Here is a 24600-nt window from a genome sequence, read left to right as displayed (position 1 = left end):
CTCAGAGCAAGGACTGCAGTGACTTTATTTTTCTACTTTCATAAGATCTTATATAAGAAGAAAATACTTACTATTTAATATTCATAAAAATAAATAAGACACCTTTAAAAATTTATAAGCCATTTCTTAAATTTCATTTTATCCTTAAGAAACTTAAACCTTACCTAATTCTCCCATAAATTTATCTGTTATCCTGAGGTTCAAGGGTTAACCACATTGCTCAAGAAAAAGAGTACAAGAAACATCTTTTAAACCATGTGTGCAAGGAAAATGTATGGAAGGGGCAAACAGGGGATGAGATAGCCATGGGAACAAATGTCCATGTGGTTCAAATTACTTAATGTACCAAAACTCCCAATAATACTATCAATAATGAGCCCAAATAAAAGTAAATAAAATGTTTCTTAGTTTTTTCTCTTAAGAAAAGTGTATAACATCAATATGAATTTTAGTATATGAAACAAATTCAGAAAGAGAAAGAGAAATTCAGGAAGTTCATTTTATGTACTTTGTTTTAACTTTATTTTATCCTATTATATCAAAAGTTCTTTTTATTTTATTTTTGGCAACTTGAATACATAATAAAAATTCGCTGTATAAAAAAGGAAGTTGGAATGTTAACACAGGAAAATTCATGAGATTCTTATTGCCATAATACAATCTGAGGCATGGCTGAGGGTAAGAACTTCAGGCATGTGTTTGTCCAGGAAGATTGTGAACTCATAAAGGACAAGAACTATGATTCCACTATTTATTTTATTATTGCAAATAGTCCTTCATCTACTATGTTTTTAAAATGTGTGAATTATATTTATACAGAGAATTGTATATGTAAAACCTTAACTAAAAAGATGTTTCAACTGAAAAAAAATAGTTATAGAAGCTCCAACTAATTATTACCTAATTATTAAGTATAAGGAGTAAAAGAGTAGAAAAACTAAGGAAGAAAATGAAATTCAAACCTGACTATATGACTTCTGTCTCTCATTTGAAAAATATATGGTACTAGCCAAGGGATACTAAAATTTAAATTAAAGCAGAAGAAAATGAAAATGAACACTATTAATTTGTGAAATTTTTGAAAAGAAAATCTTACATTTTAGTTTTAAGTTTTAATTCACAAATTCCTATTAATCACATATATGAATATATATGAAAATAAGTCATTCTCTTCTAAAACCATGAAGGATATTTAACAGCTGCCTAAATAGTCTTTTAACAAAATCCCTTGCATGAAAGCATAATTCTCACAACAGAAGTTGAACAAGTTTCTTCTAGGAACAAAAATAAAGAGAGAGAACACAAAAGTAATAAAGTATTATGAAGTCAGGGAATGTTTCGGACATCACTCATTTCTATCATTGGCTTTATTTAAAATTTTATTACAAAAGAGATTTAATTGCTATAAATATTTTTCCACTGAGAAGAGACACTTACTGGATTTAAGTACTTTTTCCAATATTTAATTTTAAAATTCATTTATTCTTGTCCTTTAGCCATTACAGATCCCAAGCATATTCCTAAAGTCTGCAGGAACCACAAGAAGATTCTAACAGAGTACAAAGAACTCGGCTCTAATCCGAGCCATGGAAGTCATCTTCATTTCAATTAATTTACTTTGCCTTTATGAACTTAAGAATCTTTCATGGAGGTTGACATTTCACTCATCTGAAAAAGCTTGGAATGTGACAGGGTAAAGGGAGGAGAAGTAAATCAAAGGGGTTAGCAATTTTCCAGATGCAATGTATTTTTCTTCTCTTCTTTTCCACCAGAAATTTTAGAAAGCTTTCTGACATTTTAATTCTCTATGCAAAAACCACAGTAGCAAAAAATGCTTAAGGCATAATACGTCAAGAAACAAACACACATGCATGTAAGCATGCACATACCCACAAAAATACATATAAATTCCAACTCACTGATTCTCTAACAGAAAATGTTACTTTCAGTGTAGTATTAATTAGCGGTTTATAGGCACAGTTTAATCAACACAATCTTAGTTTAAAAGCAACAGCAAGGTTTGTAAATTTTTTCTTGTTTGTGATGATTAAGTGAGTCTATGCTGGCTTCTTCACTGGAAAAATGACATTTATAAAGTCCGCTCCCATGACTATATTTTCAATCACACCAGAATACTTCAGTTCTCACCTTTAGCCATGTGGCTTCAGGAAACTATGCCCAAATATCTCATGCAAATGTCGGTTATTTTAAAAGATCTCTTGTGTAACAGAGTGGAAATTCACTAAAACATCAAAAGGTAAAAACAAAAATAAAAATGAGGCTTGAAAATAAATTCTCAGCAACAGGGTTTATGCACACTGCTTTTTGGAGAGAGAAAGAGAGAGAGAGAGAGAGAGAGAGAGAGAGAGAGAACAGTTAACTCCCCAAAACACCCTGGTTCAATATTTACCTGACAGCTTTGTCATCTTGACATTTTCCCCAGTGCATTTCCTTCTTTATCAGGTATTATTTTACAAGAGATTTCTTGTTATACAGAAGTAACATAAATCAATCTATAACAGAAGAATTTGTTTAACACATTTATTCTTTAATAAGTTGCATGATCATATTTCATTGATCTGTACAATAGAAAAAGAAAATCTTACGACTAAAACAGAGTTTGTGGAGACTGGCACATGGTAAACCTATTTAGTCTTTTCAGAGGTTCATTCTTAGATTTTAATGTTAAATAACAACTATTCATTTAAGCTGGTCTCACTGAATATCTTGACCTTTAGCAATTCCACACACAGCAGCTTATTGTGGTATCCTTTAAATATAAGAAATAAGAATGTTTAACTTTGCTATTAAAAGAAAAATAAAAGAGTACTGTATGTTACATGGCCCATGAAATATTGGCGGTGTGCTCCTTGGCTTTCATTCGAAGAACTGCGATACTGGAAGACCTCCTTTCAAACTCTGGCTTTGTTTCAAATGCATGTCCATTGGTTGCCCCAGTAAGAAGAGAGTCAGTGAAAAAATTGTTGAGGGGCACGTGACTGAACTGGTTCTGGTGGTTTGAAAACCCCGTGTAACTGGAATCTGTCCGAGGCGAGTGAGAATAAGGTGTCATACAGGAGGAAGTGTCACGTGGTAACATGCATGAAGTAACCACAGAACCACCACTTGCATTTCCTGCCCACAAATTGTTCTGAATCTGGAATATATAAAATAACAAATATTACATTTACATGTTCTCACTTTTGTTCTCTTACTTTTGTTAAGTTGTATTTACTAAATTTGGTTAACTATTCATTGTTTGCTCCTATTGGGTGGTCTGTAATTACATACAACAATGACTAAAAAATAATTATTTGAGAGATCCTTCTAGTTTGTTATACTGAAATAGAGCAACAAATCCTACATTCTTGGCCACATAACACACTCTCAAACATGTCTATCTCTTATAAAAAAAAGTATTATTTTCATAGTCATGATTTTAAAAATGAATCTGGAAGATTGAGTCAAAACTCATGACCAATTCATATGCTTAGAAAAGTAGTTTAAAATCGGGTTTTAAGTTTAAATATAGTTTTTGTCTTTCTAAATGAAATGACATGAATGGATTTTTTAAAAAAATTCTAACTTGGACTCCTGGTGTGGCAGTTTTTGTTGGAAACCATTGCTGACAATAGCCTGCTCTGTAAAGACATTTTTGATCAAACTCATTCTGGAACATGTTTGCCCGCCCACTGCTTTTGGTATCCTATAGTCTTGAAGAAACAGCTCTGAGAATCTGGGAACTTACAAAATATGTAAATATACATATTTTTAAAATTTCTTGTATGATTTATATATGATCTATTGAATTCAAAACAGACATGTGACCTGTAAAACAAAGTCAGAATTCTAAAACATGGGCCATTACCAAATAATGGAATCATAACTGAGAAAGCTATGCAATTATTTAGAAAAAATATCAGATGAGTATAATGCAGTTGCTCTTATTTTATATAGTACTCCTATATAGTAAAAACTACATTATCATTGACACCCAAGATATTCACATTTCATACAATTAAATCTCTACAGGAAACAATTCAATGCAATTAACAAGTACAAATTTATCTAAAGTTACTAGTATGTAAAATAAATGTGATGTAGAACTTATATAACATGAATTTTAAGTGGGATGTATCTCAATCTTAATATACAAGCTATTTAAACAAACAAAAACAGGAACTGCATACGTTACTGGGAAGCTCAGAGAAAATCATGACAAATGGCAGGAGCTGGGGAAGGTAAAAAAGAAATTGTTGCATGGGATAGCAATACTATGATGCAGCCCTTTGAAGATGAAATAAAACTGAATGCTTTTAGCAACATTATTATAATATATTTGGACTAGAACATAGCAGCAATACACATGCTGATCACATCAGGCTTTCTTATCTTTTAAAATCATGATTGCGAGAGTTGAATTATCAATGAGTAGGACACATATGTTTTCCTATATTTGTTTTTACATAGAGATTCCAGGCTCCTACATATAACATCTGGTGTAGTCTTACAATACCCATCTTGAGTTGTACTTTCTATGGCAACTAATTTTCAAATAATAGCAAAAAATACATTAATAAATCATCTAGATCACACTGGTAAAAAAGGTACTCTGTCACTCAAGAAAGGACTGATTAACCAGGTTCAAAATATAAGAGAAAAACCTTAATAAGTAATTTCAACCTTTAGGTGGGGTTTCAGTGATTGACAAGGTGCTTATGTATCTGTGTTGTCTTAAAAAATAATTCTTTATATAAATATATGTATAAGCTGCTTTAAACTTGTTAAATATATACATATGTAGAAAGAGACAAAGAAAGAGATCTACATATCTATATCTAAATATATACACACACACACACACACATATGATTTGCATATTTTTTTAATCCTTAAATTGTCTCAGGCTATGTTCTAATTCTGGCTCATTCTACTATATGTGTTCCATTTTAAGCAAAACATAATGATTGGTGCCAGTGATTGCTGAGTTATGTATCTCAAATCAACAAGAGGGCTGTTAATGTCATTACTCTGTCAAACTACCTTTTCTAACTTCATCTGGGTGATTTTTCCTCTGACATTCAATCACACATTGTGCTACTCCACAAAAACCACAGTCACATGTCTGACAAAAGAGCTTTCAGAAATGAAAGTGAACTTTGCTTGCGTACTTAAAAAAAAAAAAAAGGAAGACAAGATAATAAAAGAGAGATTATTTATATTTTGTTTGTTAAAGAATTGCTTGATTTATACAGTGTTGTTTGAATTTTTTATTAAAATAATTCATTCATATTCCAAATGCACAGAAATATATTCACGAACTAGATGAAAAAGCTAAAATCAGAAAGGTAAAGGCAAGGAAAGTAACCTATAAACATAAATTAAGAAAATATTGCCTCCCTAACATAATTAACATAAATGTACCTATAAATTGAAAAATATTCTGCAGAGTACATACAAAAATAATCAAATTTTATTTTGATCAAAACTTCTTATCTGGACATGATCAAGCATGTTATATGCATTACTTTTGATGAAATAATTTCTAACACATAGACATCCTTTTCTGGACAGAACAGACTGGTAAAGTAAATATGATAGCAATATTTTAATTGGGCTTGTGAAGATATCCTAAATATTTTGAAGATTGTCATTTATTCCCATAGGTAGAGATACCCTCACACATTTTTACTCATCTATCTTTTTTTCAAAATGTCTATTTCTTCCTCCTCCCCAGCCCTATCGCTGATGTTTCCTTTTTAAAATTTCCAACACATCTTTATTTTACTTTAGAAACATTGTTGGTTTTCACATTGTAAGTTTGTTTGGATGCAAATCATGTAAGATAGTATCCTCAGTATATTGTGATTTTACTTCTCTGAAGCCTGCCCTCTGGGTGTTGAAACATTTGATGATGATGCTCAAGACCATGTTCATTATAGCTAGTGGTTATCATTTAATTACCATGTGTCAGGCATTATGTTAAATACATTATGAACACTTTTAATTGTTTCAATACACTAGACAGTGTGTTCTTTTGCTAACCCCCTTTTGAGGATGGTAATACTATAGAACACAGCTGAAGAAGATCACCCAAGATTTCATAGTTCCGATGGTGGAGGTAGAATCTCAACCTAGGAAGCCTTAGAAATGCTGTAATAATGACTAGTTTTATGAGTTGAAATTATTTCTTTACTCATTATCCCTACTTTGTGGAGGTTCATAGTCTACTCTCTGAAAGAAAAACCCACAATTATTTCTCACAACTGTTTTGTCATCCACAGGTCTAACAACAGTACATGGTAAATCCTTAACACAAATTTATTAAGTGCTTGAAAAATATGGACTGATCCATCTTGCAGGTATAATCAAAATTTTATGGATGATTTATGTTAATATATCAAAATTTTTGTTTCATAATATGAACTCCCAAATCACCATACTCAATAATTTTAGCAGTAATCATGAAAATTACATTCCTAGACCTTGCTAACTGCCTTTACCTGGGAAGTTCTTCATTCTTATTATTAAACACTGATTCTCCACCACAGATACATATCCTTTGAGACTCTGATTCATTTAGTATGGCTCAGGGGATCTGTATTAAAATAATAGTAATAAAATACACACGTGGAATTCTGAAAATCAACTGAAATTAGGAAAGACTACTGGAATCCAACTTCTTTCCAAATGAAAAACTCTTTGTACACCAATTTTGTTTACCTCTTGTGATAAGAAGCTCACCTGTTTAAAAAAAAAAAAAAATCCATTTCTTTGGAGAGTTCTGTAAAAGTAAGCTGTTATATTCCTCTACCTCTACCTATGGCTTCCATTTATGTGCCCTATAATGATGCAGAATAATATCATCTTTCTTACATGTAAAAATCTTAAAATGTCATCAGGCATGATGATACAACCCCCAAGTCTTTTTACTCCAGGTAAACATCTCCAGTGATTTTAACCATTCCTCATATGCCTTAGTTTCTAGACACTGTATCATTCAGATCATGTGATTCTGGATATGTTTCAGGTTATCAATACCCTTTACCCTTATCAATACATAGCATCTACACCAGAATATCATACACTGCATATCATCTCATTGCTGTAGGAAAAACCTGGCAGAACACATCTTTGATCTAGGCCATCTAGATTTGATTAAACAATAACGTTATTTGAGCTAATGGTTGACTATACTGCTGTCAAGTTGGACTCACACTGTTCCTCCATCCCTCCAATATATTCTCACATAGGCAGTAATTTTTTAACTATGCCTTGGAATCTATAAATCCATGTGCACATTATCTAAAAGCGCATATTACTTTTTTGTCAACTGGGAAGTCCATCAAAATTGCACTCTGATTCATGAAAGGAAAAATCATATTTGTGGTTCGATTTTGGAATTAAAAAATATTAACTTTTTTCCTAAATAAGAAAACTATTCTTATTTTGAACTATTTCATAGATACTACAATGACAATACCTGGCAACATATAATTTTATGGTGTTTTTGTAGGCCTCTGTTCAATATTCAAGGGCTTTACAACGAGAAACAAATAATTCCCATATCCTTCTTGCATGTCTGTTTTTTAAAAAAGAAGAAGAAAAAAAAAATTGACTGCCTTTACATTTTTTTTCTTTGTTGTATTTAAAAGGAGTGGAGAATCTAAAAACATTCCATGTTTTAATGTGCTCCGAAACTTTAAAAAAAAAAACTTCTAGGTGTGTGTTCAAAGCACTGTCCAGGGAACTCTGTCCAGGGAACTTGGCCAACTGCCTCCCATTAGCATGAATGGAAGTTCAACGGATTTACTACACTTCACTTTGAACATTTGCCCTTTCGTTTTTTTCTAACCAAATAAACGTTAACACTTAATTATCCCATGATTTTTGAATTTTAGAGAAAAGCTTTATTTTTGTCATATTTATTCCAAACTGAAACTTAATTCATTTAATATTCATTTTTTCCAAGGAATTAAAAGCAGTAGAGAGGAAGGAGAAGGGAAAATCTATAAACATACATTAATATAAACATAAATACTAAGAGCTTTTTACTGTGGATATGTATTTGTAATAAATTCAAGCACTACAGTAAGTTATGGATAGAAAATTATTTATTTCATTTACCTTAGAACCTTGATATGAATATATCCTTTGTAATCACAACTACAAAGTAGATTTTGTTGTTCTAACCCTGGTTTATATTTCTAATATATTTATTGATTTTATATAGTGAGTACTTTTTAATATATTTTTCTAAAAAGGCCTTTTAAAAGAATAGTGAGTTTGTTAGTTTTTGACTTAATTGTAAAATAGTATGGTGTAACAAAAAAATTAGTTTCAAGATAGCATTTTATAGTCAATATCCTAATGTTAGTGCTATTTAGAAGAAACAACACTATCAGATTTCATAGAAATACTAAACATGAAAATATGTGAGTAACAACCTTCCCTTAATTTTAAAGCGTCTGCAAAACAACTAATTAAGTAACAAATTTTTTCTACCAAACTAAGTTTATTTAACTCTACTTCTCATCTATATATAGATTGCTCCTATCTCCTGCCACCAACATCGATCATATTTACTTGCATAAACACACATACATACACATACATATGCACACACACTCCACGTGCACATTCACATAAGTTTCGCATCACATGCTCACACAGTTTCCTGTGGGAATTAAAGGGTACTTTAAAAGACAGAGATCAGAGATTCACAGAGTTACTTGTGATGATGTTATAGCAATACCTCTTCACATTAAAATCTAAAAATTGATTTGCGTTTCCTCTTTGACATACTGTTTACATTTACTAACTTTTCTGTATATCATTTAATACTATATAAATTTATTATGACAGTATCACTATGTAATTGAATTTACTAGATTTGTACGTGTTCTCTTAAAAAATGAAAACACTGATTTCTGCAAAAACAGCTCTATTTTTAAAGAGACTATTATGAAATTCACTAGTATTCCCGTTCCTGTAATATTTATATGACAAAATATTAATAAGAATCATATGCTTAGCAACATGCAGATATTTTTAGCTGTTGACTAACTTTAGGATCCCATTAACTTTTCTATTTACTACATCAGTAAGTTGCTGGCAGGGAGAAAGAGTGTAAGTGAATCTTTAAATATTGAATTTGCCACCAGTGACTAACATACACTGAGACTTTGTCTACCTGAAAGAAAAGATCCCAACTTGAATTATTTAAGCAATGAAAAGATTAATCTGAGTATTTTTTAGGTACTCCCTAAGGTAAAAGTGAGGGTACATTTTCATCAGTATCTACTCATTAGATCTAATTTTCACCAAAAAAAGTTTTAAGTTGATATATAAAATATTTAGATTTTGATGAATCAATTGACATTTCAAACATTCTTAAAGTACTTTTTCAATGTATATTATTAAACTAAAGTGATTAGAAATAATTCATTCATCAGAAACAGATCATATACTAAATACTGTCACTTTTACTGTTTAGTAAAATTCCATCTTAGATATGTGTACAGAGATTTGAAACAAAAAGGTGTCTTTTCCATTTAAAAAAAGTCACCATTAAATATTACACCCATATGAGACTGATAATTTAAGAAGAAAATGGCTTAGCAGAAAAATAAATGTGTATGTCTACTTTTAGTGCAAAATTAAAAGCACAAAGCTTAATAAGAAATGTTAATGTCTGTAAATTTTCAGAATAACATCATATAAATGTGTTTACATTTTTCATTATTCAAATAATAACTGAAAAATGCTCCAAGTCCAAGATGTAAGAACATTAAGAAAATTTTTCTTTGGTGTTAGCCGTATTCTTAAATTCTATATTAAGTGACTTTTAAAAAGAAGATTTATAGAAACTCTCACGATTGCTTTAAAATGAAAGTTTTCAAATCAACTCATTTAAGGAAGAAATAAATTGGTAACACCTAGCCTTTGCTATTTTATTACTATCAAGCAATAATGACCACATGGAGGATTTTCCAAACATTTGTTACATTATTTTTCATGTATTTTAATACATGTATGATAGCTATTGCTGATTCATCAGTGTCTGATTCATTTTAGTGATGAAATTTTCCTATTGAAACAAAATTCACAATGTAAGAAATAAAGATAAAAATGTAAGCTTGTAAATTAAGCTTTGATGCATAAATAGCTTAAAATATTAATTAAATATGCAAATATTTTAATTTGCACAGAAAATTTTTAATTTTAGAGATCTTGCTTGGAGTCATATATGGACTTTGAGTTTCTTCTTAAAATATTGAGTGAAGCTATTGATTTTACTCATCATCTCTTTGTATTAACTACAAAGTTGACATTTTATTTTTGTAATTTTTAAAATCAACTGAGTTTGTACCAAAGTTTACCCATTTAATGTCCATGATGTAGAATAAAAAAGAAAATCCATAGACACATGAGGCTTCATAAACATGGCATGCATATAATTCTGGATTAAAGTATATCATAAGGTTCACACTAACAATAGTGTAAACAGCAGATTTTAAACCACAGGTCTGTGCTCATAGACTTCCTGGGCTTTGATGGCTTAATTTTCTGCCTGTCATTTCTCCATCTTCTTGTGAGGTTTTCATATGTATAAGCTAACACTGGCACTCTGCAACATCTATTTTTATTTTCTTCTTATTTATTTGGTTATCTACTCAACCTACTGATTTACTTTCCTCGTAAAATAAAAAATACTTATTTTAAAAAATTTTGTTAACTTATTGTGTACAGTTACATTAGAATATTACCTTTTCAAAAGAACAGACCTAATTATTTTCATAATTGACATGAATGCACTTTGTTTCTTTTGGATGATATTCTTTGCCTCGCTAAAGTTTTTGTATATGCAACAAAAAAATTAATTAAAGTTTTAATAAAAATGAAATGTTTCATTTTTATTAAAATTTCTTTTCGTTAAATGAATTCCATTTCATTAAAATTAAAATATTTCAACAAAATAAAGAATTCACTGTAACTAACTGTACCTTCACCTAAAGATACTGAAAAAATTTGTCTCGTGCTACACATAACTTTTATATATATATATACACACACACACACACACACACACACATATATAAAGATTTTATTCATATTTATTTAAACAGTATATAAATTTAATTAAATCAGTATATTTACTTGCTGCAAAAACTATATTTTGGTAAGGTAGATTAACATTATATTTCTTCTATCACTTTAAATATTTGTGTTTATTAACAATGACAAATATGTGCAATATCAACATGATTTTTTGAAAATGATGATAACATTTTTGGTCATAAGTCATACAAGAATTTTCACTGTATCATTGTATGACTTTCATTGATTGTTTCATGGATGTGAAAGCATTCATTATACAATGTGTTAATTACCACTATATTAGTAATATTTTTTAAAGATTTTGGTTTGTTTACTTCAAATATTTGGAAAAAAGTAGAAATTATAGGGATAAAATTATGATACTTTCTCCAAAGGTAAAAAATTTTACAAATGCCTTTTAATTATAAACCACAGTGGTTGAAGGAGACAAGTCCTACGTTCCTTATTTAGCTTAAGTTAAGACAGCCATTAAGATTAATATAGCAACTGCTGTTAAAACCAAGGTAGATAAACAATATATCTACAATCTATTATATGAGATCTACTATTATATGAAAACCTTTGAATTTCATTTTTTAATTGTATCATTACAATATTTGAAATAGAATGTGTTAAACTAAAATGTTTTACAGCTTTAATCTGTGTATTAAGTTATAAAAGTTACTACTAATTACCTATAACTTGAATCTACTGCTTGGCATGTTCAAATTCTAAGTGGCATATATTTCTGAAGTCCTCAATAATACAACAGAAGACAAGACACTGTGTGGATTCCTTGGTACATTTGGTAAGCATAGATGTAGTCATAGTTTTCACTATACAATACTCAGTGAAACCTCATTCAAAATTTTGGTCGGAAAAGCACTTCAGTTCTTTTTCTGAAATTTGTGATGAAAATATTTACTTTATAAGAAAATAATGCTGGTGAATTGAAAATAAACTTTTCTAAAGTTACCATATTTGGTTTTCAATTTAAAAAGGAAAGTATATTTAACCGAATTCAGTATTTCCCTAGACCCCTAAATAGTAAATTTACTCACAGATTGGATTAACTTAAACGCTACAACATAAGATAACAAGCAATTTAGCTACCTGGAAAGGCAGGGACTTTAGAACAAAATTAATAATAACTAATGGAAATGACAGAAATCCTACTACTTATTAAGTTCTGTTTTGTACTAGGCAATGCCCTAAGTAATTTGCATAAACAAGTTTGTTTAACATTCACAAACATTATATGAGCTTTTACCCCCATTTTATAAATGAAGAGAAATATTCCTCGTGGTTAATTCATTTGTCAAATGTCTAAAAGCTATTAAACTGAAAAGCCAAAACTTGAACCCACATCTCTCTGACTGGGAAGTTCACAGTCATTAATGGCCCTCTTCAAATCCCAGGATACACCTCTGTAGTCTACAAACAGAGGGCTTTCCTATTTGGAAATCCATTTAGTCTTCATAAAAACAGAAAAACCATCATCATCTTAATCATCTACACCATCAACACCACCAACACTAGCACCAACAATACTTCCATTTTACAAATAAAGAATCTGAAGATCAAGTCAAAGTTGTAACTCAAAGTTATCTATCTAGATAATAATGTCAATGCTCATGTAATCCAAACCTAAGCACATGAAATTGTAAAGTTCTTGTAAGAAATGAAGGGTCATTATAATTCTCAAGAAAACACTTATACATTAAGGTAAAATATTTTATTCACTAAAATAATTATTTTTAAAATGTTTTGGTTTTGCTATATTAGAAACAAGTGAAAATGTAATATCAATAGATCTTTGCTTGCTTTTTAAATTTAAGGGCAAAATTATTTAGATTTATGGTTTCTTGGGCCTAGTTTGCATCAAGAAGTGTTTGCAAATTTAGTACAAATATTACCCAGTTTTTAGTCTTTCTACAAAGCAGGGAATTCTGTCTAGATCATTTATATATCCCTGAATCCTTGATCCCTGCAATAGTGCATGGCATATATTTGCTTTGAAATGCAAATAACTTTGGAATAAAAGTCAGCTGAAAAGTGTCTGCAAATCTTTCTAGCCTATTCTTTTTAACAGAAGAAGAAATTGAGGAAAAGTTAATTACTTATACCACAAAGCTGGTTAATAACAGAAATTCAGAAACTATCTGTTTTATTGAAAACTGATTATTTTTGTTTTATGATACACTACTTAATATATTAATATACTGAAGTGAATCTGTATTATTACTCACATCTATCCAATGTCTATATAATTTGCTCAATCCATAGCAGAGCATCCTTGGTGATACAAAGGTGACTAGTAACTGGGCCATCTTTTAAATATTTTACATTGTAAATGGGAAGTCAGATCTTTAATACAACCCACCAAAATGTCAATGAGAAAGTGATGTGCAGATAGATGGCACATTCCAGAGGCTTCATGGAGTAAATATGGCTTAGGTGAGGGAGGGAAATTCGAGATAGAAGAAACAGATTCATCCCAAGCAATGAGAATGCTTTCAAAAATGTCACCTCTTGAGGAAAAATGAATACATTAATTTAGCTAAATCATAGCATTGTCAAATGGCAACTGATATCTTCAAATAAAGAACTTAAACAAAAAGATACTATTGTCAGTACATCAAAATGTACTACCTTAAAATATGTTAATATGAACATCACATCTCTCACTTTCTTGTTTGTTTGCTATCAAAGATAAGCAAGTTTAAGAAAAAAATCTTATAACAGTCAGTGAGGTGTTTAGGCTTTCTAAATGTTTATAAATTTAAAAACAGAAGCATTTTTACTTTGCAAAAATGATGGGATATTTTAGGATCCAAGTTGAATTATTTCACTGTTCGATGATGAATTAAAGAGATAATGTCACATAAAGGTCTCTGGGCTTCTGAGCTCAGAAAACCTGAGCTTAAATTAAACAAGTTAATAGATACAAGAAGGAAGCACAGTGTCTGGCTTTAAATATGCCCCCAATTATTAGTAATTATTTTTACTGTTACAGCTGTTGTAGTAAAAAGAAGGCCAGTTGAAGCAAAGTATTTATTAGAACATATTAGAAAGTATTAATTACTATATAGAAATAAACATATTATGATTGTACACCCTGAGCAGGCTTGAGGAGATCATTTTCTAACCTATCTCTGTTTTTCATGTATTTCTATGTATGGCTTTTTTTTTCCTGCCAAATTGCTAATTCTTTATTTCTGTCCTTCCTCTAACATTTTCTAGTTTCCAACTTTTCTGAAATTAATGCTTTTTTCTGTAATTAACAGTCACCAAATCCAGTGTCTTATTGGGCTGAGTTATTGGATTCTACTTCTGTTTCTATTTCTCCCTTTACAAGTTCCTATTTTCCTATTTTCAAACCCCATGATTAAAAAAAACAAAAAACAAAACAAAACAACAACAAAAAAAGTTTCCTTTAGGCTAACTCTTGAGAGACATGATCTTGGCACAATTATTTTTTCAAACAAACTAAAAAAGTATTCTGTATATATATTTAAGTTAAAATAAAAATTCCCCCTGGCTTTATCCAGTAGCTACAGTGGGGAGTTGCAGCCACATAATTTCAGAAATTTTGGTAAACAAACATTAAATGATTTACCAATACAGGAAAGTACTATGGATTTCATGGTATTAATTTTTATGATTATTCATGACTGGCACTGTTAAAATAATTCCAATGTAAGTTCTCCATTCCTAAATTATCAGGTGGTATAGCCAATGTACACAAATTATGAGGAGTAATTAGTGCAACATTCCCATGATTTGTGGGGGGAAATTTTTTAAGTTAATTTTTCATTGGAGTGAAAAAGATGATCAAATATATAATTTGGTGTACCATGTCCCTTCCTCCATTGGTGTCTAGGTTACCTCATTCTTCTAATTAATAATATATAAAGCTTTGAGGTACATTAACACAATGGCAAGATAACCTTAGGGAAAAGAGATGGTTAGTCACAGTACATTGAGTCATATTGAGCCTTTATTCAGGTCTTAAAACTGTATAAAGTTTTAAATTCAGAATAGTTGCTAGGCACTATTCTGAATGCTTTACCCTGTATATAGGGCTTAATCAGTGGTAGGCCCTATTCTGATTGCTTTGTCCTGTACCAAAGAAGCAAGAAGAGTCAAATATAAAACAACCAACATATAGGGACAGAAAAGTGGAAAACAGACAGAAATGGGGTTTGAAAGGAAATGAAGACTGAAAGAATAAGATGCACAAAAAAGTAGTCATAGTCAAGTGTTGTGGAATATACTTAGTAAGACTGTTTAAAATCCATGTGAGGAGCTCGTAATTTGTTACTTTATTACTTCTAAAGTCACCACAGTCAAGTAGTTCAAAATGATCTAAACCAGTCTCCATTTCACCTATATTTTTATTGTTATTTCACTGGTTGTGGCTCCCCCACACTAAAGCGCAGACTTAGAATAATGCAGCTCAAGCCTTATGCTCCTTTGGTATCATTTAAATATATTCACAGGGAGAGACAGTCTATTGTCAGGTTAAAATCTGGCAAGTGGGAACCAAATTGTCTCTGGTCAAGTCTGAAGTTCACCTCAACTCTTTCTCATTTGAGCAACGGAGATAATTAGTAACACCTAGCACATAAGGTTGGTGTGAGGATTAAATGAGATAATATATGTAATCTGCTTAGAACAGTGTCCAGATATACAGTAAGGGCTACAGTAGTGTTAATAACCATGAGGACACTGCAGTCCCTGTCCTCATGGAGTTTGCAGCCTAGAGGGGAAACATTTTTACAGAATTTTGTTTAGAAACAAAAGGCACTGGAACTAACTCAAACTGACTCAACTAAGGCACTCAAAAACATTTGGCAAACAAAATTTCACTAGCCCTATGATGATAAATAACCACCAGAGGTATCCTCATGCTTTAAAATAGGAGAAAACATAAGATAACCTCTTTAAGATAAATTTTAAAAGAGAAGCAAGATTCCTCCTATGACAAGGAGATAGGGGGCATTTATTGAAAAGGTATCCATAACAATAGTCTTCTAGCAAACTATCGGGTAAAGGCTTAGATGTAGCGACCTTTATAGTATCTCCTGCAGGAAACCACTTGTGTGATCAAGAATCAATTCCTTAACTCAATTGAGCCCGTTTTCATAATTTTTTTAAATGAAGGAGTTGAACAAAGTGACCTCCAAGACTTCTTTTATTTAACATATAATATTATATTAATAAATTTGTGGGATTTATCTGGAGGAGTGAAGTTTATAAAATTGATTTTTAAGAATCATAAAAGGCATAGGAACACAAGGAAAGAACAATATTAAAGAACTGAATTTGTACTCATAGTGTTGAAGAAAATGAATACTCAGGTTTGGGGTTCAGATCATCTAGTTACTAAATTATCAAGGTATTTCTCCAGCATATCTGTTTCAAAGGTGTTTTCATAGGGGTCTCTTACAATGCATATCATTAAATAATAAATAGCAAAATAATGCATAGCTTGTTCCTTATAACATAGGTGTTTTTTTATCATGTATCAAATACAGTTCTGAATATCATTATTATTAGGAAAAAGTGACAAAAAATATATTACAAAGACAAAACATTTGCATTCATTACAAAATATGAAAAAGAAATATATAGAGTCTCTATATTGAAAAAGAAAAAGGGGAAGAAAAAGAATTTCTAACACTTTTTGTAATGAAGTAAAAGAGCACCCATTATAAACGGAAGCTGTTACTTATCTGTGATTAATTTTAAAAATTATGTCTGGTACTAATTCTATCTCTATTTAAGTCATACAGGACCAAATGTGGACCTTGAGAGAATAAGCAATTTGAAATCTGAAAAAAAAAAAAAATAGAAAAAGAGATATATTTTTAAGTGGAGTTAAGGGCTTAATAGGCCACATTTGACATCAGGTTTTAGTATAGTTCATAAAACAATATCCACAGAGATTGCATGCCAGGCAACACTCTATGTACAGTATTTTTAAAAGTTAACAAAGGGAGAGAGTCTGAGTAATTAGAATGTAGAATAATTAAAAGACCTGTATCATTAAATGATGCTATTTCATTTGTTGCAATATGCAACAAAATTCAAAAGAAAAAAATACCCTGAAATATTTTTAAATGAATGACTCTGTAAGAAAAACAAGAAAATAATTTAGAAAAATTAAAACTTAGCAGACAGGAAGAATGTTTTCTGAAGCTTAAATTTTCATTCTTGACTATTATATCACATAAAATAAAGCCTATGATAACCATTTTAAGAATACACAAACCAAATCTACTTTTCTTGAACAGTATTCTGTGTAGTTTAGCATACCTGTGGGTAGCTGTCAGTCCTTGGCAAAACTGATATATCATAGGTGGCAGCAAAATGGCTTTTCGCTTGTTGTATTTGGCCATAACGTTCCCTTTTTCTCCATTTGGCCCTTCGATTTTGAAACCAAACCTAATTATTTAATAAAAAGTAGAATTTTAGCTAAGGAATATTTGATAAAGCAAATGTGATGTTAAAAGACATCAAACCAGAAAGGTAAACCAGGTTAAAAAAGTTACTTAAAAAGAAATGTATTTATGTTAGAAAAGGATCCACAGATTTTACTTTTTCTTGTATCTTGATGTGGTAAGTGATTTGCCCATGAGGCAAAATAATTTAATAGAAAGAGGCAGGAGACTTTCGGGAAATACATCTGATATGTCTGAGCCTCTGTTTTCTCATTTAGGGAAAACAAAAAGGAATCAGATTGTATGTTCCATTGTCATGGATAAGTCTCCTTTAAGAGGATGCTGCAAGTCTGGAAGACATATCCGCCATAACGTAAACCCAGCCAATCTATAAGCAAATTAATATCTGAGTCTATTAAAAATTATCTTTAAAATATGTCACAAAAGTGAAAGCTCTTCTCGGTTGTGTTCATACCTACGTAATCTTTTAAAAATTTAAACATAAAGATTGCATCTAAATATATGGCAGCAGCAGGAACATCATGATTATCTAGAAATAGGAAAAAATGAGATTACATATTTTAATAAGGATGATGAAAAGGAATCATCTAAAGTTGAACTATGATTTTAAAATAAGCATGGTAAAAAGGAATCATCTGAAGTTGAACTACGGTTTTAAAATAAACATGGTAAAAAGGAATCATCTAAAGTTGAACTATGGTTTTAAAATACATGAATGTGCCTATTACATACATTATGCAACATATTTTCCCTTAAGAAAATGCTCAGATATCTTTACATAATTTCTTTAATTTAAAGCACAGGTAATGGAAATAATATAAGAAATAGTGCAGATAGAACCAAGTGTCAAGAAAGTCTATCAGTTAGTGTGGCAACTAAGGTCACTAAGCTATCTTCCACAATTTCTCTAATTACCTATTAGAAGTATTTATCATAAAAACCTTCTTCCTCAGAAGGTTGGATATTCTTTAATTCATACTTGTAATGCTCCAAGATCTTCACTTTAATATTAAAGGGAGATGCAGAATATTATATTCAATATGTATACTTTAATGTTTTTAAGTGAACATTATAGGAGTAGCCTTTGGAAATCTCTTTAGTTTTCTTCACACAACTATGTTCAGAATATAAAATATTTAGGAAAAAAGCTAGAAATCAAATATGAAAAATGCAAGTTGTAGAAGTCTTCTGTTGAAGTTTACTTCAAATTTTCACTATTTTTCATACTAATTTCTAATCTTGTATATCTTTACCTTCACAATTATGGCAACATATTAACACTCAGTTTAATTTTTAAGTACACATTACAAATTTAAGATGGCACTTTGAAGAGTTTTCAGCAATTGAAATGAGCCAGAGAGCTACATGTTCATTACAGTTTTAGTACACTGCTGATAAATGCATATTATCCATTATGCCAAGGCTCAAGACATCAACAACAAAACAAAACAAATCAAATTTTCTTGCTGTCTCCACAGACAAGCCCCAGGAACACACTAAGGGAATTTAGTAATGTGTTTTTGGGTTTTATTTTTTTTCCATTGACAAAAAGAACTTGACAATTTCCTTAAAATGGGTAATAGTTACCACTCTTATGTGCAAAGCAGGAAAGAGAACGACTTGAGTAAATTAAGTTCAGGTTGGCTCTCTGTGCATGTTCTTAGACAAAAATTAATCAAGACTTGGTGAATGTTAAAGGGAAAAGATGCATTAGGTACAGTTGGTCACTCTGTGTGCAAACATACTTGTTTATGATTACAAGTATAACTAAATATAGACAAAGACAAAGATCTCAAACATACAGAGCGGGTGTTATACTTGACAATTCTAAAATTCTTTGTTAGCATGAACTTTCTACATATTTACTTCCTGAACCAAGATAAAGTAACCATTTACTTCCACAAAATCAAGTAAAAATCTGCTGCTTGTTATCCGTGTACCACCAGATGTTGTCTCTAATGATGTTAGAGCCTTACAATGGCTTACTCTTAGGAAGAAATACTGTTACTCGATTTAGAACAAAAATTTTCACTATTTTATTCATTCCCCCATTTAAGCAGTTTATGGGAATTGCAAAAATCAATACTTGTAAAGGAGTCAGAACACACACAAAGACAAAGGCCATTATCCTGAATTATTGTTGCATTTTAAACTCTTACTACTTGGAAACTAGTAAAGTATAGTTTAAGAATATCCAATTTCGTGAAAATAAAATACTCCTAAGAGGTAAAATTTTACCTGGTATGATTTTTCTTTCTCAAATTATTTTTAAAAATTAAGTATATTGGATCATGCAATTTAATAACTAGAATATATATTATAAACATAATTGAGTGTATGCAAAAATTTACTTTAAAGCCATATTTTTATTGCCTATACAAAATTCATATAATTTATCTAGGCTTTAAAAATTATAATGGAATATTACATATTGACAACTACTAGAACTATAAAATTGTAAATGAGCACGATTTGATCTTGTTTTTAATCATCCATAGTGAAAACATTCTACGATATGCATAACAATTGGGAATTTGTGGGATTGCTTCTTTTTTTTTCTTTTATTATGCCTCCAACTCTAGTAAATTTCTAGATGTATGGGCTATTATACAAATAATTTACAAATACCTGATATATAATCTAAAAAATAACCTCAGTGGCTAATAAAACTGAAAAAAAAAAAACTAATAAATATACCAATTACTAAATAGTCCTGATTCTGCTTTTCATCCTTTAAAAATTGCTTTTGAAAATCAGAGCTATATTATCATATTGTTATATTTGAATGATTGTTAATTTTTATGTCTACGTAATAACTCAAGTGTTCTTTTGTTTTATATATTGCGTGAGTTGTCAAAATTTTTGCAATTAAAAAATAATTTTAGTAGATATATATTCATATATTTTACTCTGTTCCTCATCTTCAGCTACGGAATCAGTTTGTTTCTTTGTAGCAAGATGCACTTATTCAATTATTCTAACACCATTTATTTTCCTATCCCATCCATCAAGGCCTCTGTTTGGCTCCTACCTGGACCCTGGCCTCAGTGAGCTCTGTCCTCAGAGCAAGCTGTTCTCTGACATACACATCCGGGTAATGAGTTTTCTGAAAGACTTTCTCCAGCTCCTCTAGCTGCAAACTGGTGAAGGTGGTTCGGTGTCTCCGCTTCTTACTGCTGGATACATTGCTGTCACATTTATCCCCAAGTTCATCCAGCTCTCCCTTCTCTTGCATCCCTTTCACGGGAGACATTCGGAGACTGTTACAGTTGTCCATAGCTCTATTCAGTTCAGTGTGAATGGGCTGTCCTTCTACTTTAGTGATCCCATAGTTCACTGTACCCAGAGGAGGAAAAACAACAGTTCTTAGGATTGTGAAACCCATCCCAATTAAATCAATAAGTAGAAGTAATTGAGCGTATCAAGAAATTGGCCTATTAATAATTTATTTTGCCAGTATTAATTCAGTTACCACATTCTACACTTAGTTCATTGTAGGACAGGTTTAAATACCATTTTAAAATGTGTGCATACAACTGATATGATCTGGCAAAATCTGAAGCTCTGTTTTACAGGATTTATATGTTTATGCACATATTTTTTATTTAAATTCATGTACTCAAATTAAAAGATGATCTGGGTGTTTCATGAAAAAAACCTTAAGTGTCCACGATTTTTGAAAACTGAAGCAAATTTAATGTCATATATTTATCACAGCAGATAAAATCAAGCTACTAATGTGACTCAGAAAATATATTTTAATCTTAAACAATACCTCTATACTAATATCTGAAAGTTATTATCCCCCTCCATGTAAAACGTACTGACGATAGACTTCAGATGTGACATTGTTTCCACTAAATTTTGGATATTTCAACTTTATATCCATGTCTGCATTTACACTTTTTCCTCAAAAATAATCTACTAAATTGACAAAATAAATTTCATGCCAAATTTTGAACGTACTTTCTATCGGAAATTAGATTTAAGCAGCATTTTTTTTTTTTTTACCTAAATTTATCATGCAGTTCTTTTTAAAACATTTCATATTTCTGCTTAGCTAGTGAAATATGTTTTAGAATTGAAAGCTTTACTTTTTTCTCTGCTGAAACACAGAAATTAAAACAGCTATTAAAACATTACAGAGGATGACATCTGGCATTCTGTTAAGGGATGTTTAATTTCAGTAATTTTCTTCAGATTTGATTGCATGCTTGCAGTATGATATAAAACAAAAATGTATCATATAATGCCACACACCCACAAATGCAATGGACGCACAGAGTGAAATGGGAAGCACTTTTTAAAACGTAAATTCAATCCAGCCAGAATAATAATTTCCAATAGATGATTATAATTTTTTCATTTGTTTCTTTTTTAAAATTACCCCCATAATGCATTTTTACAACTCTTTTCATCATTATACAAATATACTCAACTTTAATGTGCATATAACTTAAATAGCTAACAATTGAGTACTGTGCATTTCAATGTCACTAACGGAGTAACTCTCAAAAATGTTCTCATCACAAAAAATGTCAAATATTTGAGGTGATGGCCAATTTAATTAGCGTGATTTAATCATTACACATTGTATTCATAAAACGTAACATTACTTTGTACCCCATAAAAATACACTATAATTTGTCAATATATAACAAAGTTTTAAAATTAATGGTTTTCATGCAAAGGAAGATGTGATATTAAACTAAATATAAAGAAGAGCCATGACTGATTAACAACACGGTTTTGTCTCCTTGGGCAAAATTAAAGGGGGAACTGCAGCAATTAGGGATGGGGGAGGGGAAGCATCAGAGAGGCTAAGGGCATCTCAAGAGAAAGACAGGATCTCTCCTAAATTAAGCGAATGACTGCCTATGTTCATCTTCCTTAACACTTCTCTGTTATAATTCACCTTAATAGTGTGATATTTCTTTAAAAGTTAATAACGCATGAACTATGTGTCTTATTTTGGATTCCCGACTATTTAAAATAAAATGTTATGATCGAGTCCATCCAGAGTCAATACAAGACATTGCAGAATCATTAAAGAAAGACCTGTCAATTCAAATAACTTTACGCATGCATCTAAGAATCCCACAAATACAGATACCAAGTCTGAAACGCAGCCAGAAAACTAACAACTCAGTGTAAGAATAGTAAGTATATGCTGGAATCTTTCTAAACAAATGACTGAAACGACTTAGCTGTTTTTTTTCTCTATCATTTGCGCCTTTATTTTTGATTTACCCTTAGTCAAAGGTTGCTTACAAGGTTAAATAAAATTAAATATGAGATTTTTAGAAAAGAAAAAAAAAAACTGTGTTCAAAATATTTAGAAAAAGAGCTTCTACAGGTCAGTGTTTTGTCAGATTTTGAATCTCCATAAAATAGGGGGCAAGGGGCTTGTTGTAAATATTTCACACTTAATTCGTTTGTTATTTTAAAGCAACCCGCCCCTTATAGCTTAACTGTGGAATATACACAATGATAAGAAAAACTTCTCTTGGAATTGTAAACGTGCTTTGGCTGTCGCGATCTGAAATAATAGGTTCGTATTAGGTTACAAGATAGAAAAGATAGATGGTTTGTTTTGATAACATTTTGACTTGGAGATACTTGGGCATTCAAAGTTGAAGATTTCACCCAGAAGCATTCCGAAGACCACTTAGGTGACTTTTAATGTGAAGTCATAAAAATAGAAAACGTAGAATCTGGGAATGAGTTATTAGGCCGGGGATGCTTTGCCCGAAGCTACTTAATGTGCTTTGGTGTTTAACAAACATTTAACGCGTGTTGTATTGCAAACGCAAAAAAAAGCAGAAATTACAAATTCACACACGCTAGAAATCTAGGGATCCTCAAACTTAGAAAAAATATCGCCACGTCTTGGAAAATTAAAAAGATTTATCTTTACCTAAAGTAGCTCAAAAAGTTTTTTGTTTTCTTGTTTGTTTTCGGGTTTTTTTTTTTTTTTTTTTTTTCTTTTCCTACTCGTGACGACAGTGACGTACTCTAACGAGCTGTGATCGATTTCAGTTCCTCCCGCCGGGACAGAGAGGCGGGCTCGCATAGAAGCGTTCTGTCTTGACTCAATTACGCTCTATTTAGCGCCCTATCAGTTTACTCCAGGAGCCAATATTACAGAAGGACTCAGGGATCCGCAGGCGACCAGATTCTACAGCGAAAGGAGAATCGCTGGGAGGCAACCCGGTGCCGGATCTCTCCCTCCCTCCGGCCCCCGCCCCCAAAGGCTTCTGCAGCAGTAACACCGCTTCATAAAGCGAACACCTTCCACTGCCTTCCTCCACCTTCCAGCACCCTCGCTCCCACTTTTCTGCTTCCTCCCTCCCTGCCAGATCTGACCGATCCTGCATTTTGGATTGCGGAAGGTCTGCGGCGGCTCTGGCTGGGGCGCTGGCGACTCACCGCTGCTGTCCTGACAGGGCGAGGTCCTCTCCAAGCGCACGTGATGCTCGGCGCGGGGCAGGGGTCCGAAGGCCTGTACGCATTTGCTCGCAGACGCTTTGCTGTAAAAGGACTCATTGTCCAGCGTCTCCATAACGTGCTCCAGAGGACCTCCTGCGCCCATGTAAAAGTCACTGTTTTTACTCGGAGGGCTCTTGAGGGCAAACTTCTCGCTCAGAAACTCCATAATCCTGGAAGGCGGTCGCGTAGCTCCTGGGGCACAGAAACTGGAGAGCGCTGGGGGAGGGAGCCAGTGGGCGGGAGGAGGGAGGGCCAGAGGGGAGGGAAAGGAAAGCCAACGCTGCGGCGCCGGGAACTGCCCCGCTCCGGTCCCTTTAATACGTCCCGGCTGGAAAAGGAGCACCCGAAGTTGCTTTTATATCTTGAAACTCAGCTGGGCTCCTCGGGCAACCTCCCAGTTCTAATGAATATGAAAATAGGCGGGCGACTAACTCCACCCCGGGTCCCCCTCCGACCCCACCCCACCCCCATTTTCCCCACTTACCGGGGCTGAGCGCGTCCAGGCCTAGGATAGACAGACAGACAGCTCCATTTCAGACAAATG

General features: G+C 31.9%; 1 protein-coding gene across 1 annotated transcript; it reads right to left on the bottom strand.

Annotated features, from left to right (window-relative positions):
* Positions 1-2527: 2527 nt before the first annotated feature.
* On the bottom strand, positions 2528-24555 carry ALX1 (ALX homeobox 1). Its single transcript, XM_003906843.3, has 5 exons — positions 24541-24555; positions 23997-24384; positions 20599-20903; positions 17422-17550; positions 2528-3157 (listed from the first exon to the last, which is right to left on the bottom strand). The coding sequence occupies exons 2-5, from the start codon at positions 24220-24222 to the stop codon at positions 2837-2839; spliced, it is 981 nt and encodes a 326-aa protein (XP_003906892.1). The 5' UTR covers positions 24223-24384; positions 24541-24555; the 3' UTR covers positions 2528-2836.
* Positions 24556-24600: the final 45 nt, after the last annotated feature.

This window comes from Papio anubis, chromosome 9 (genome assembly GCF_008728515.1).
Source record: "Papio anubis isolate 15944 chromosome 9, Panubis1.0, whole genome shotgun sequence".
Lineage (NCBI taxonomy): Eukaryota > Metazoa > Chordata > Mammalia > Primates > Cercopithecidae > Papio > Papio anubis.
The sequence above is the reverse complement of the archived record's forward strand: the minus strand, read 5'-3'. Positions and strand labels throughout refer to the sequence as shown.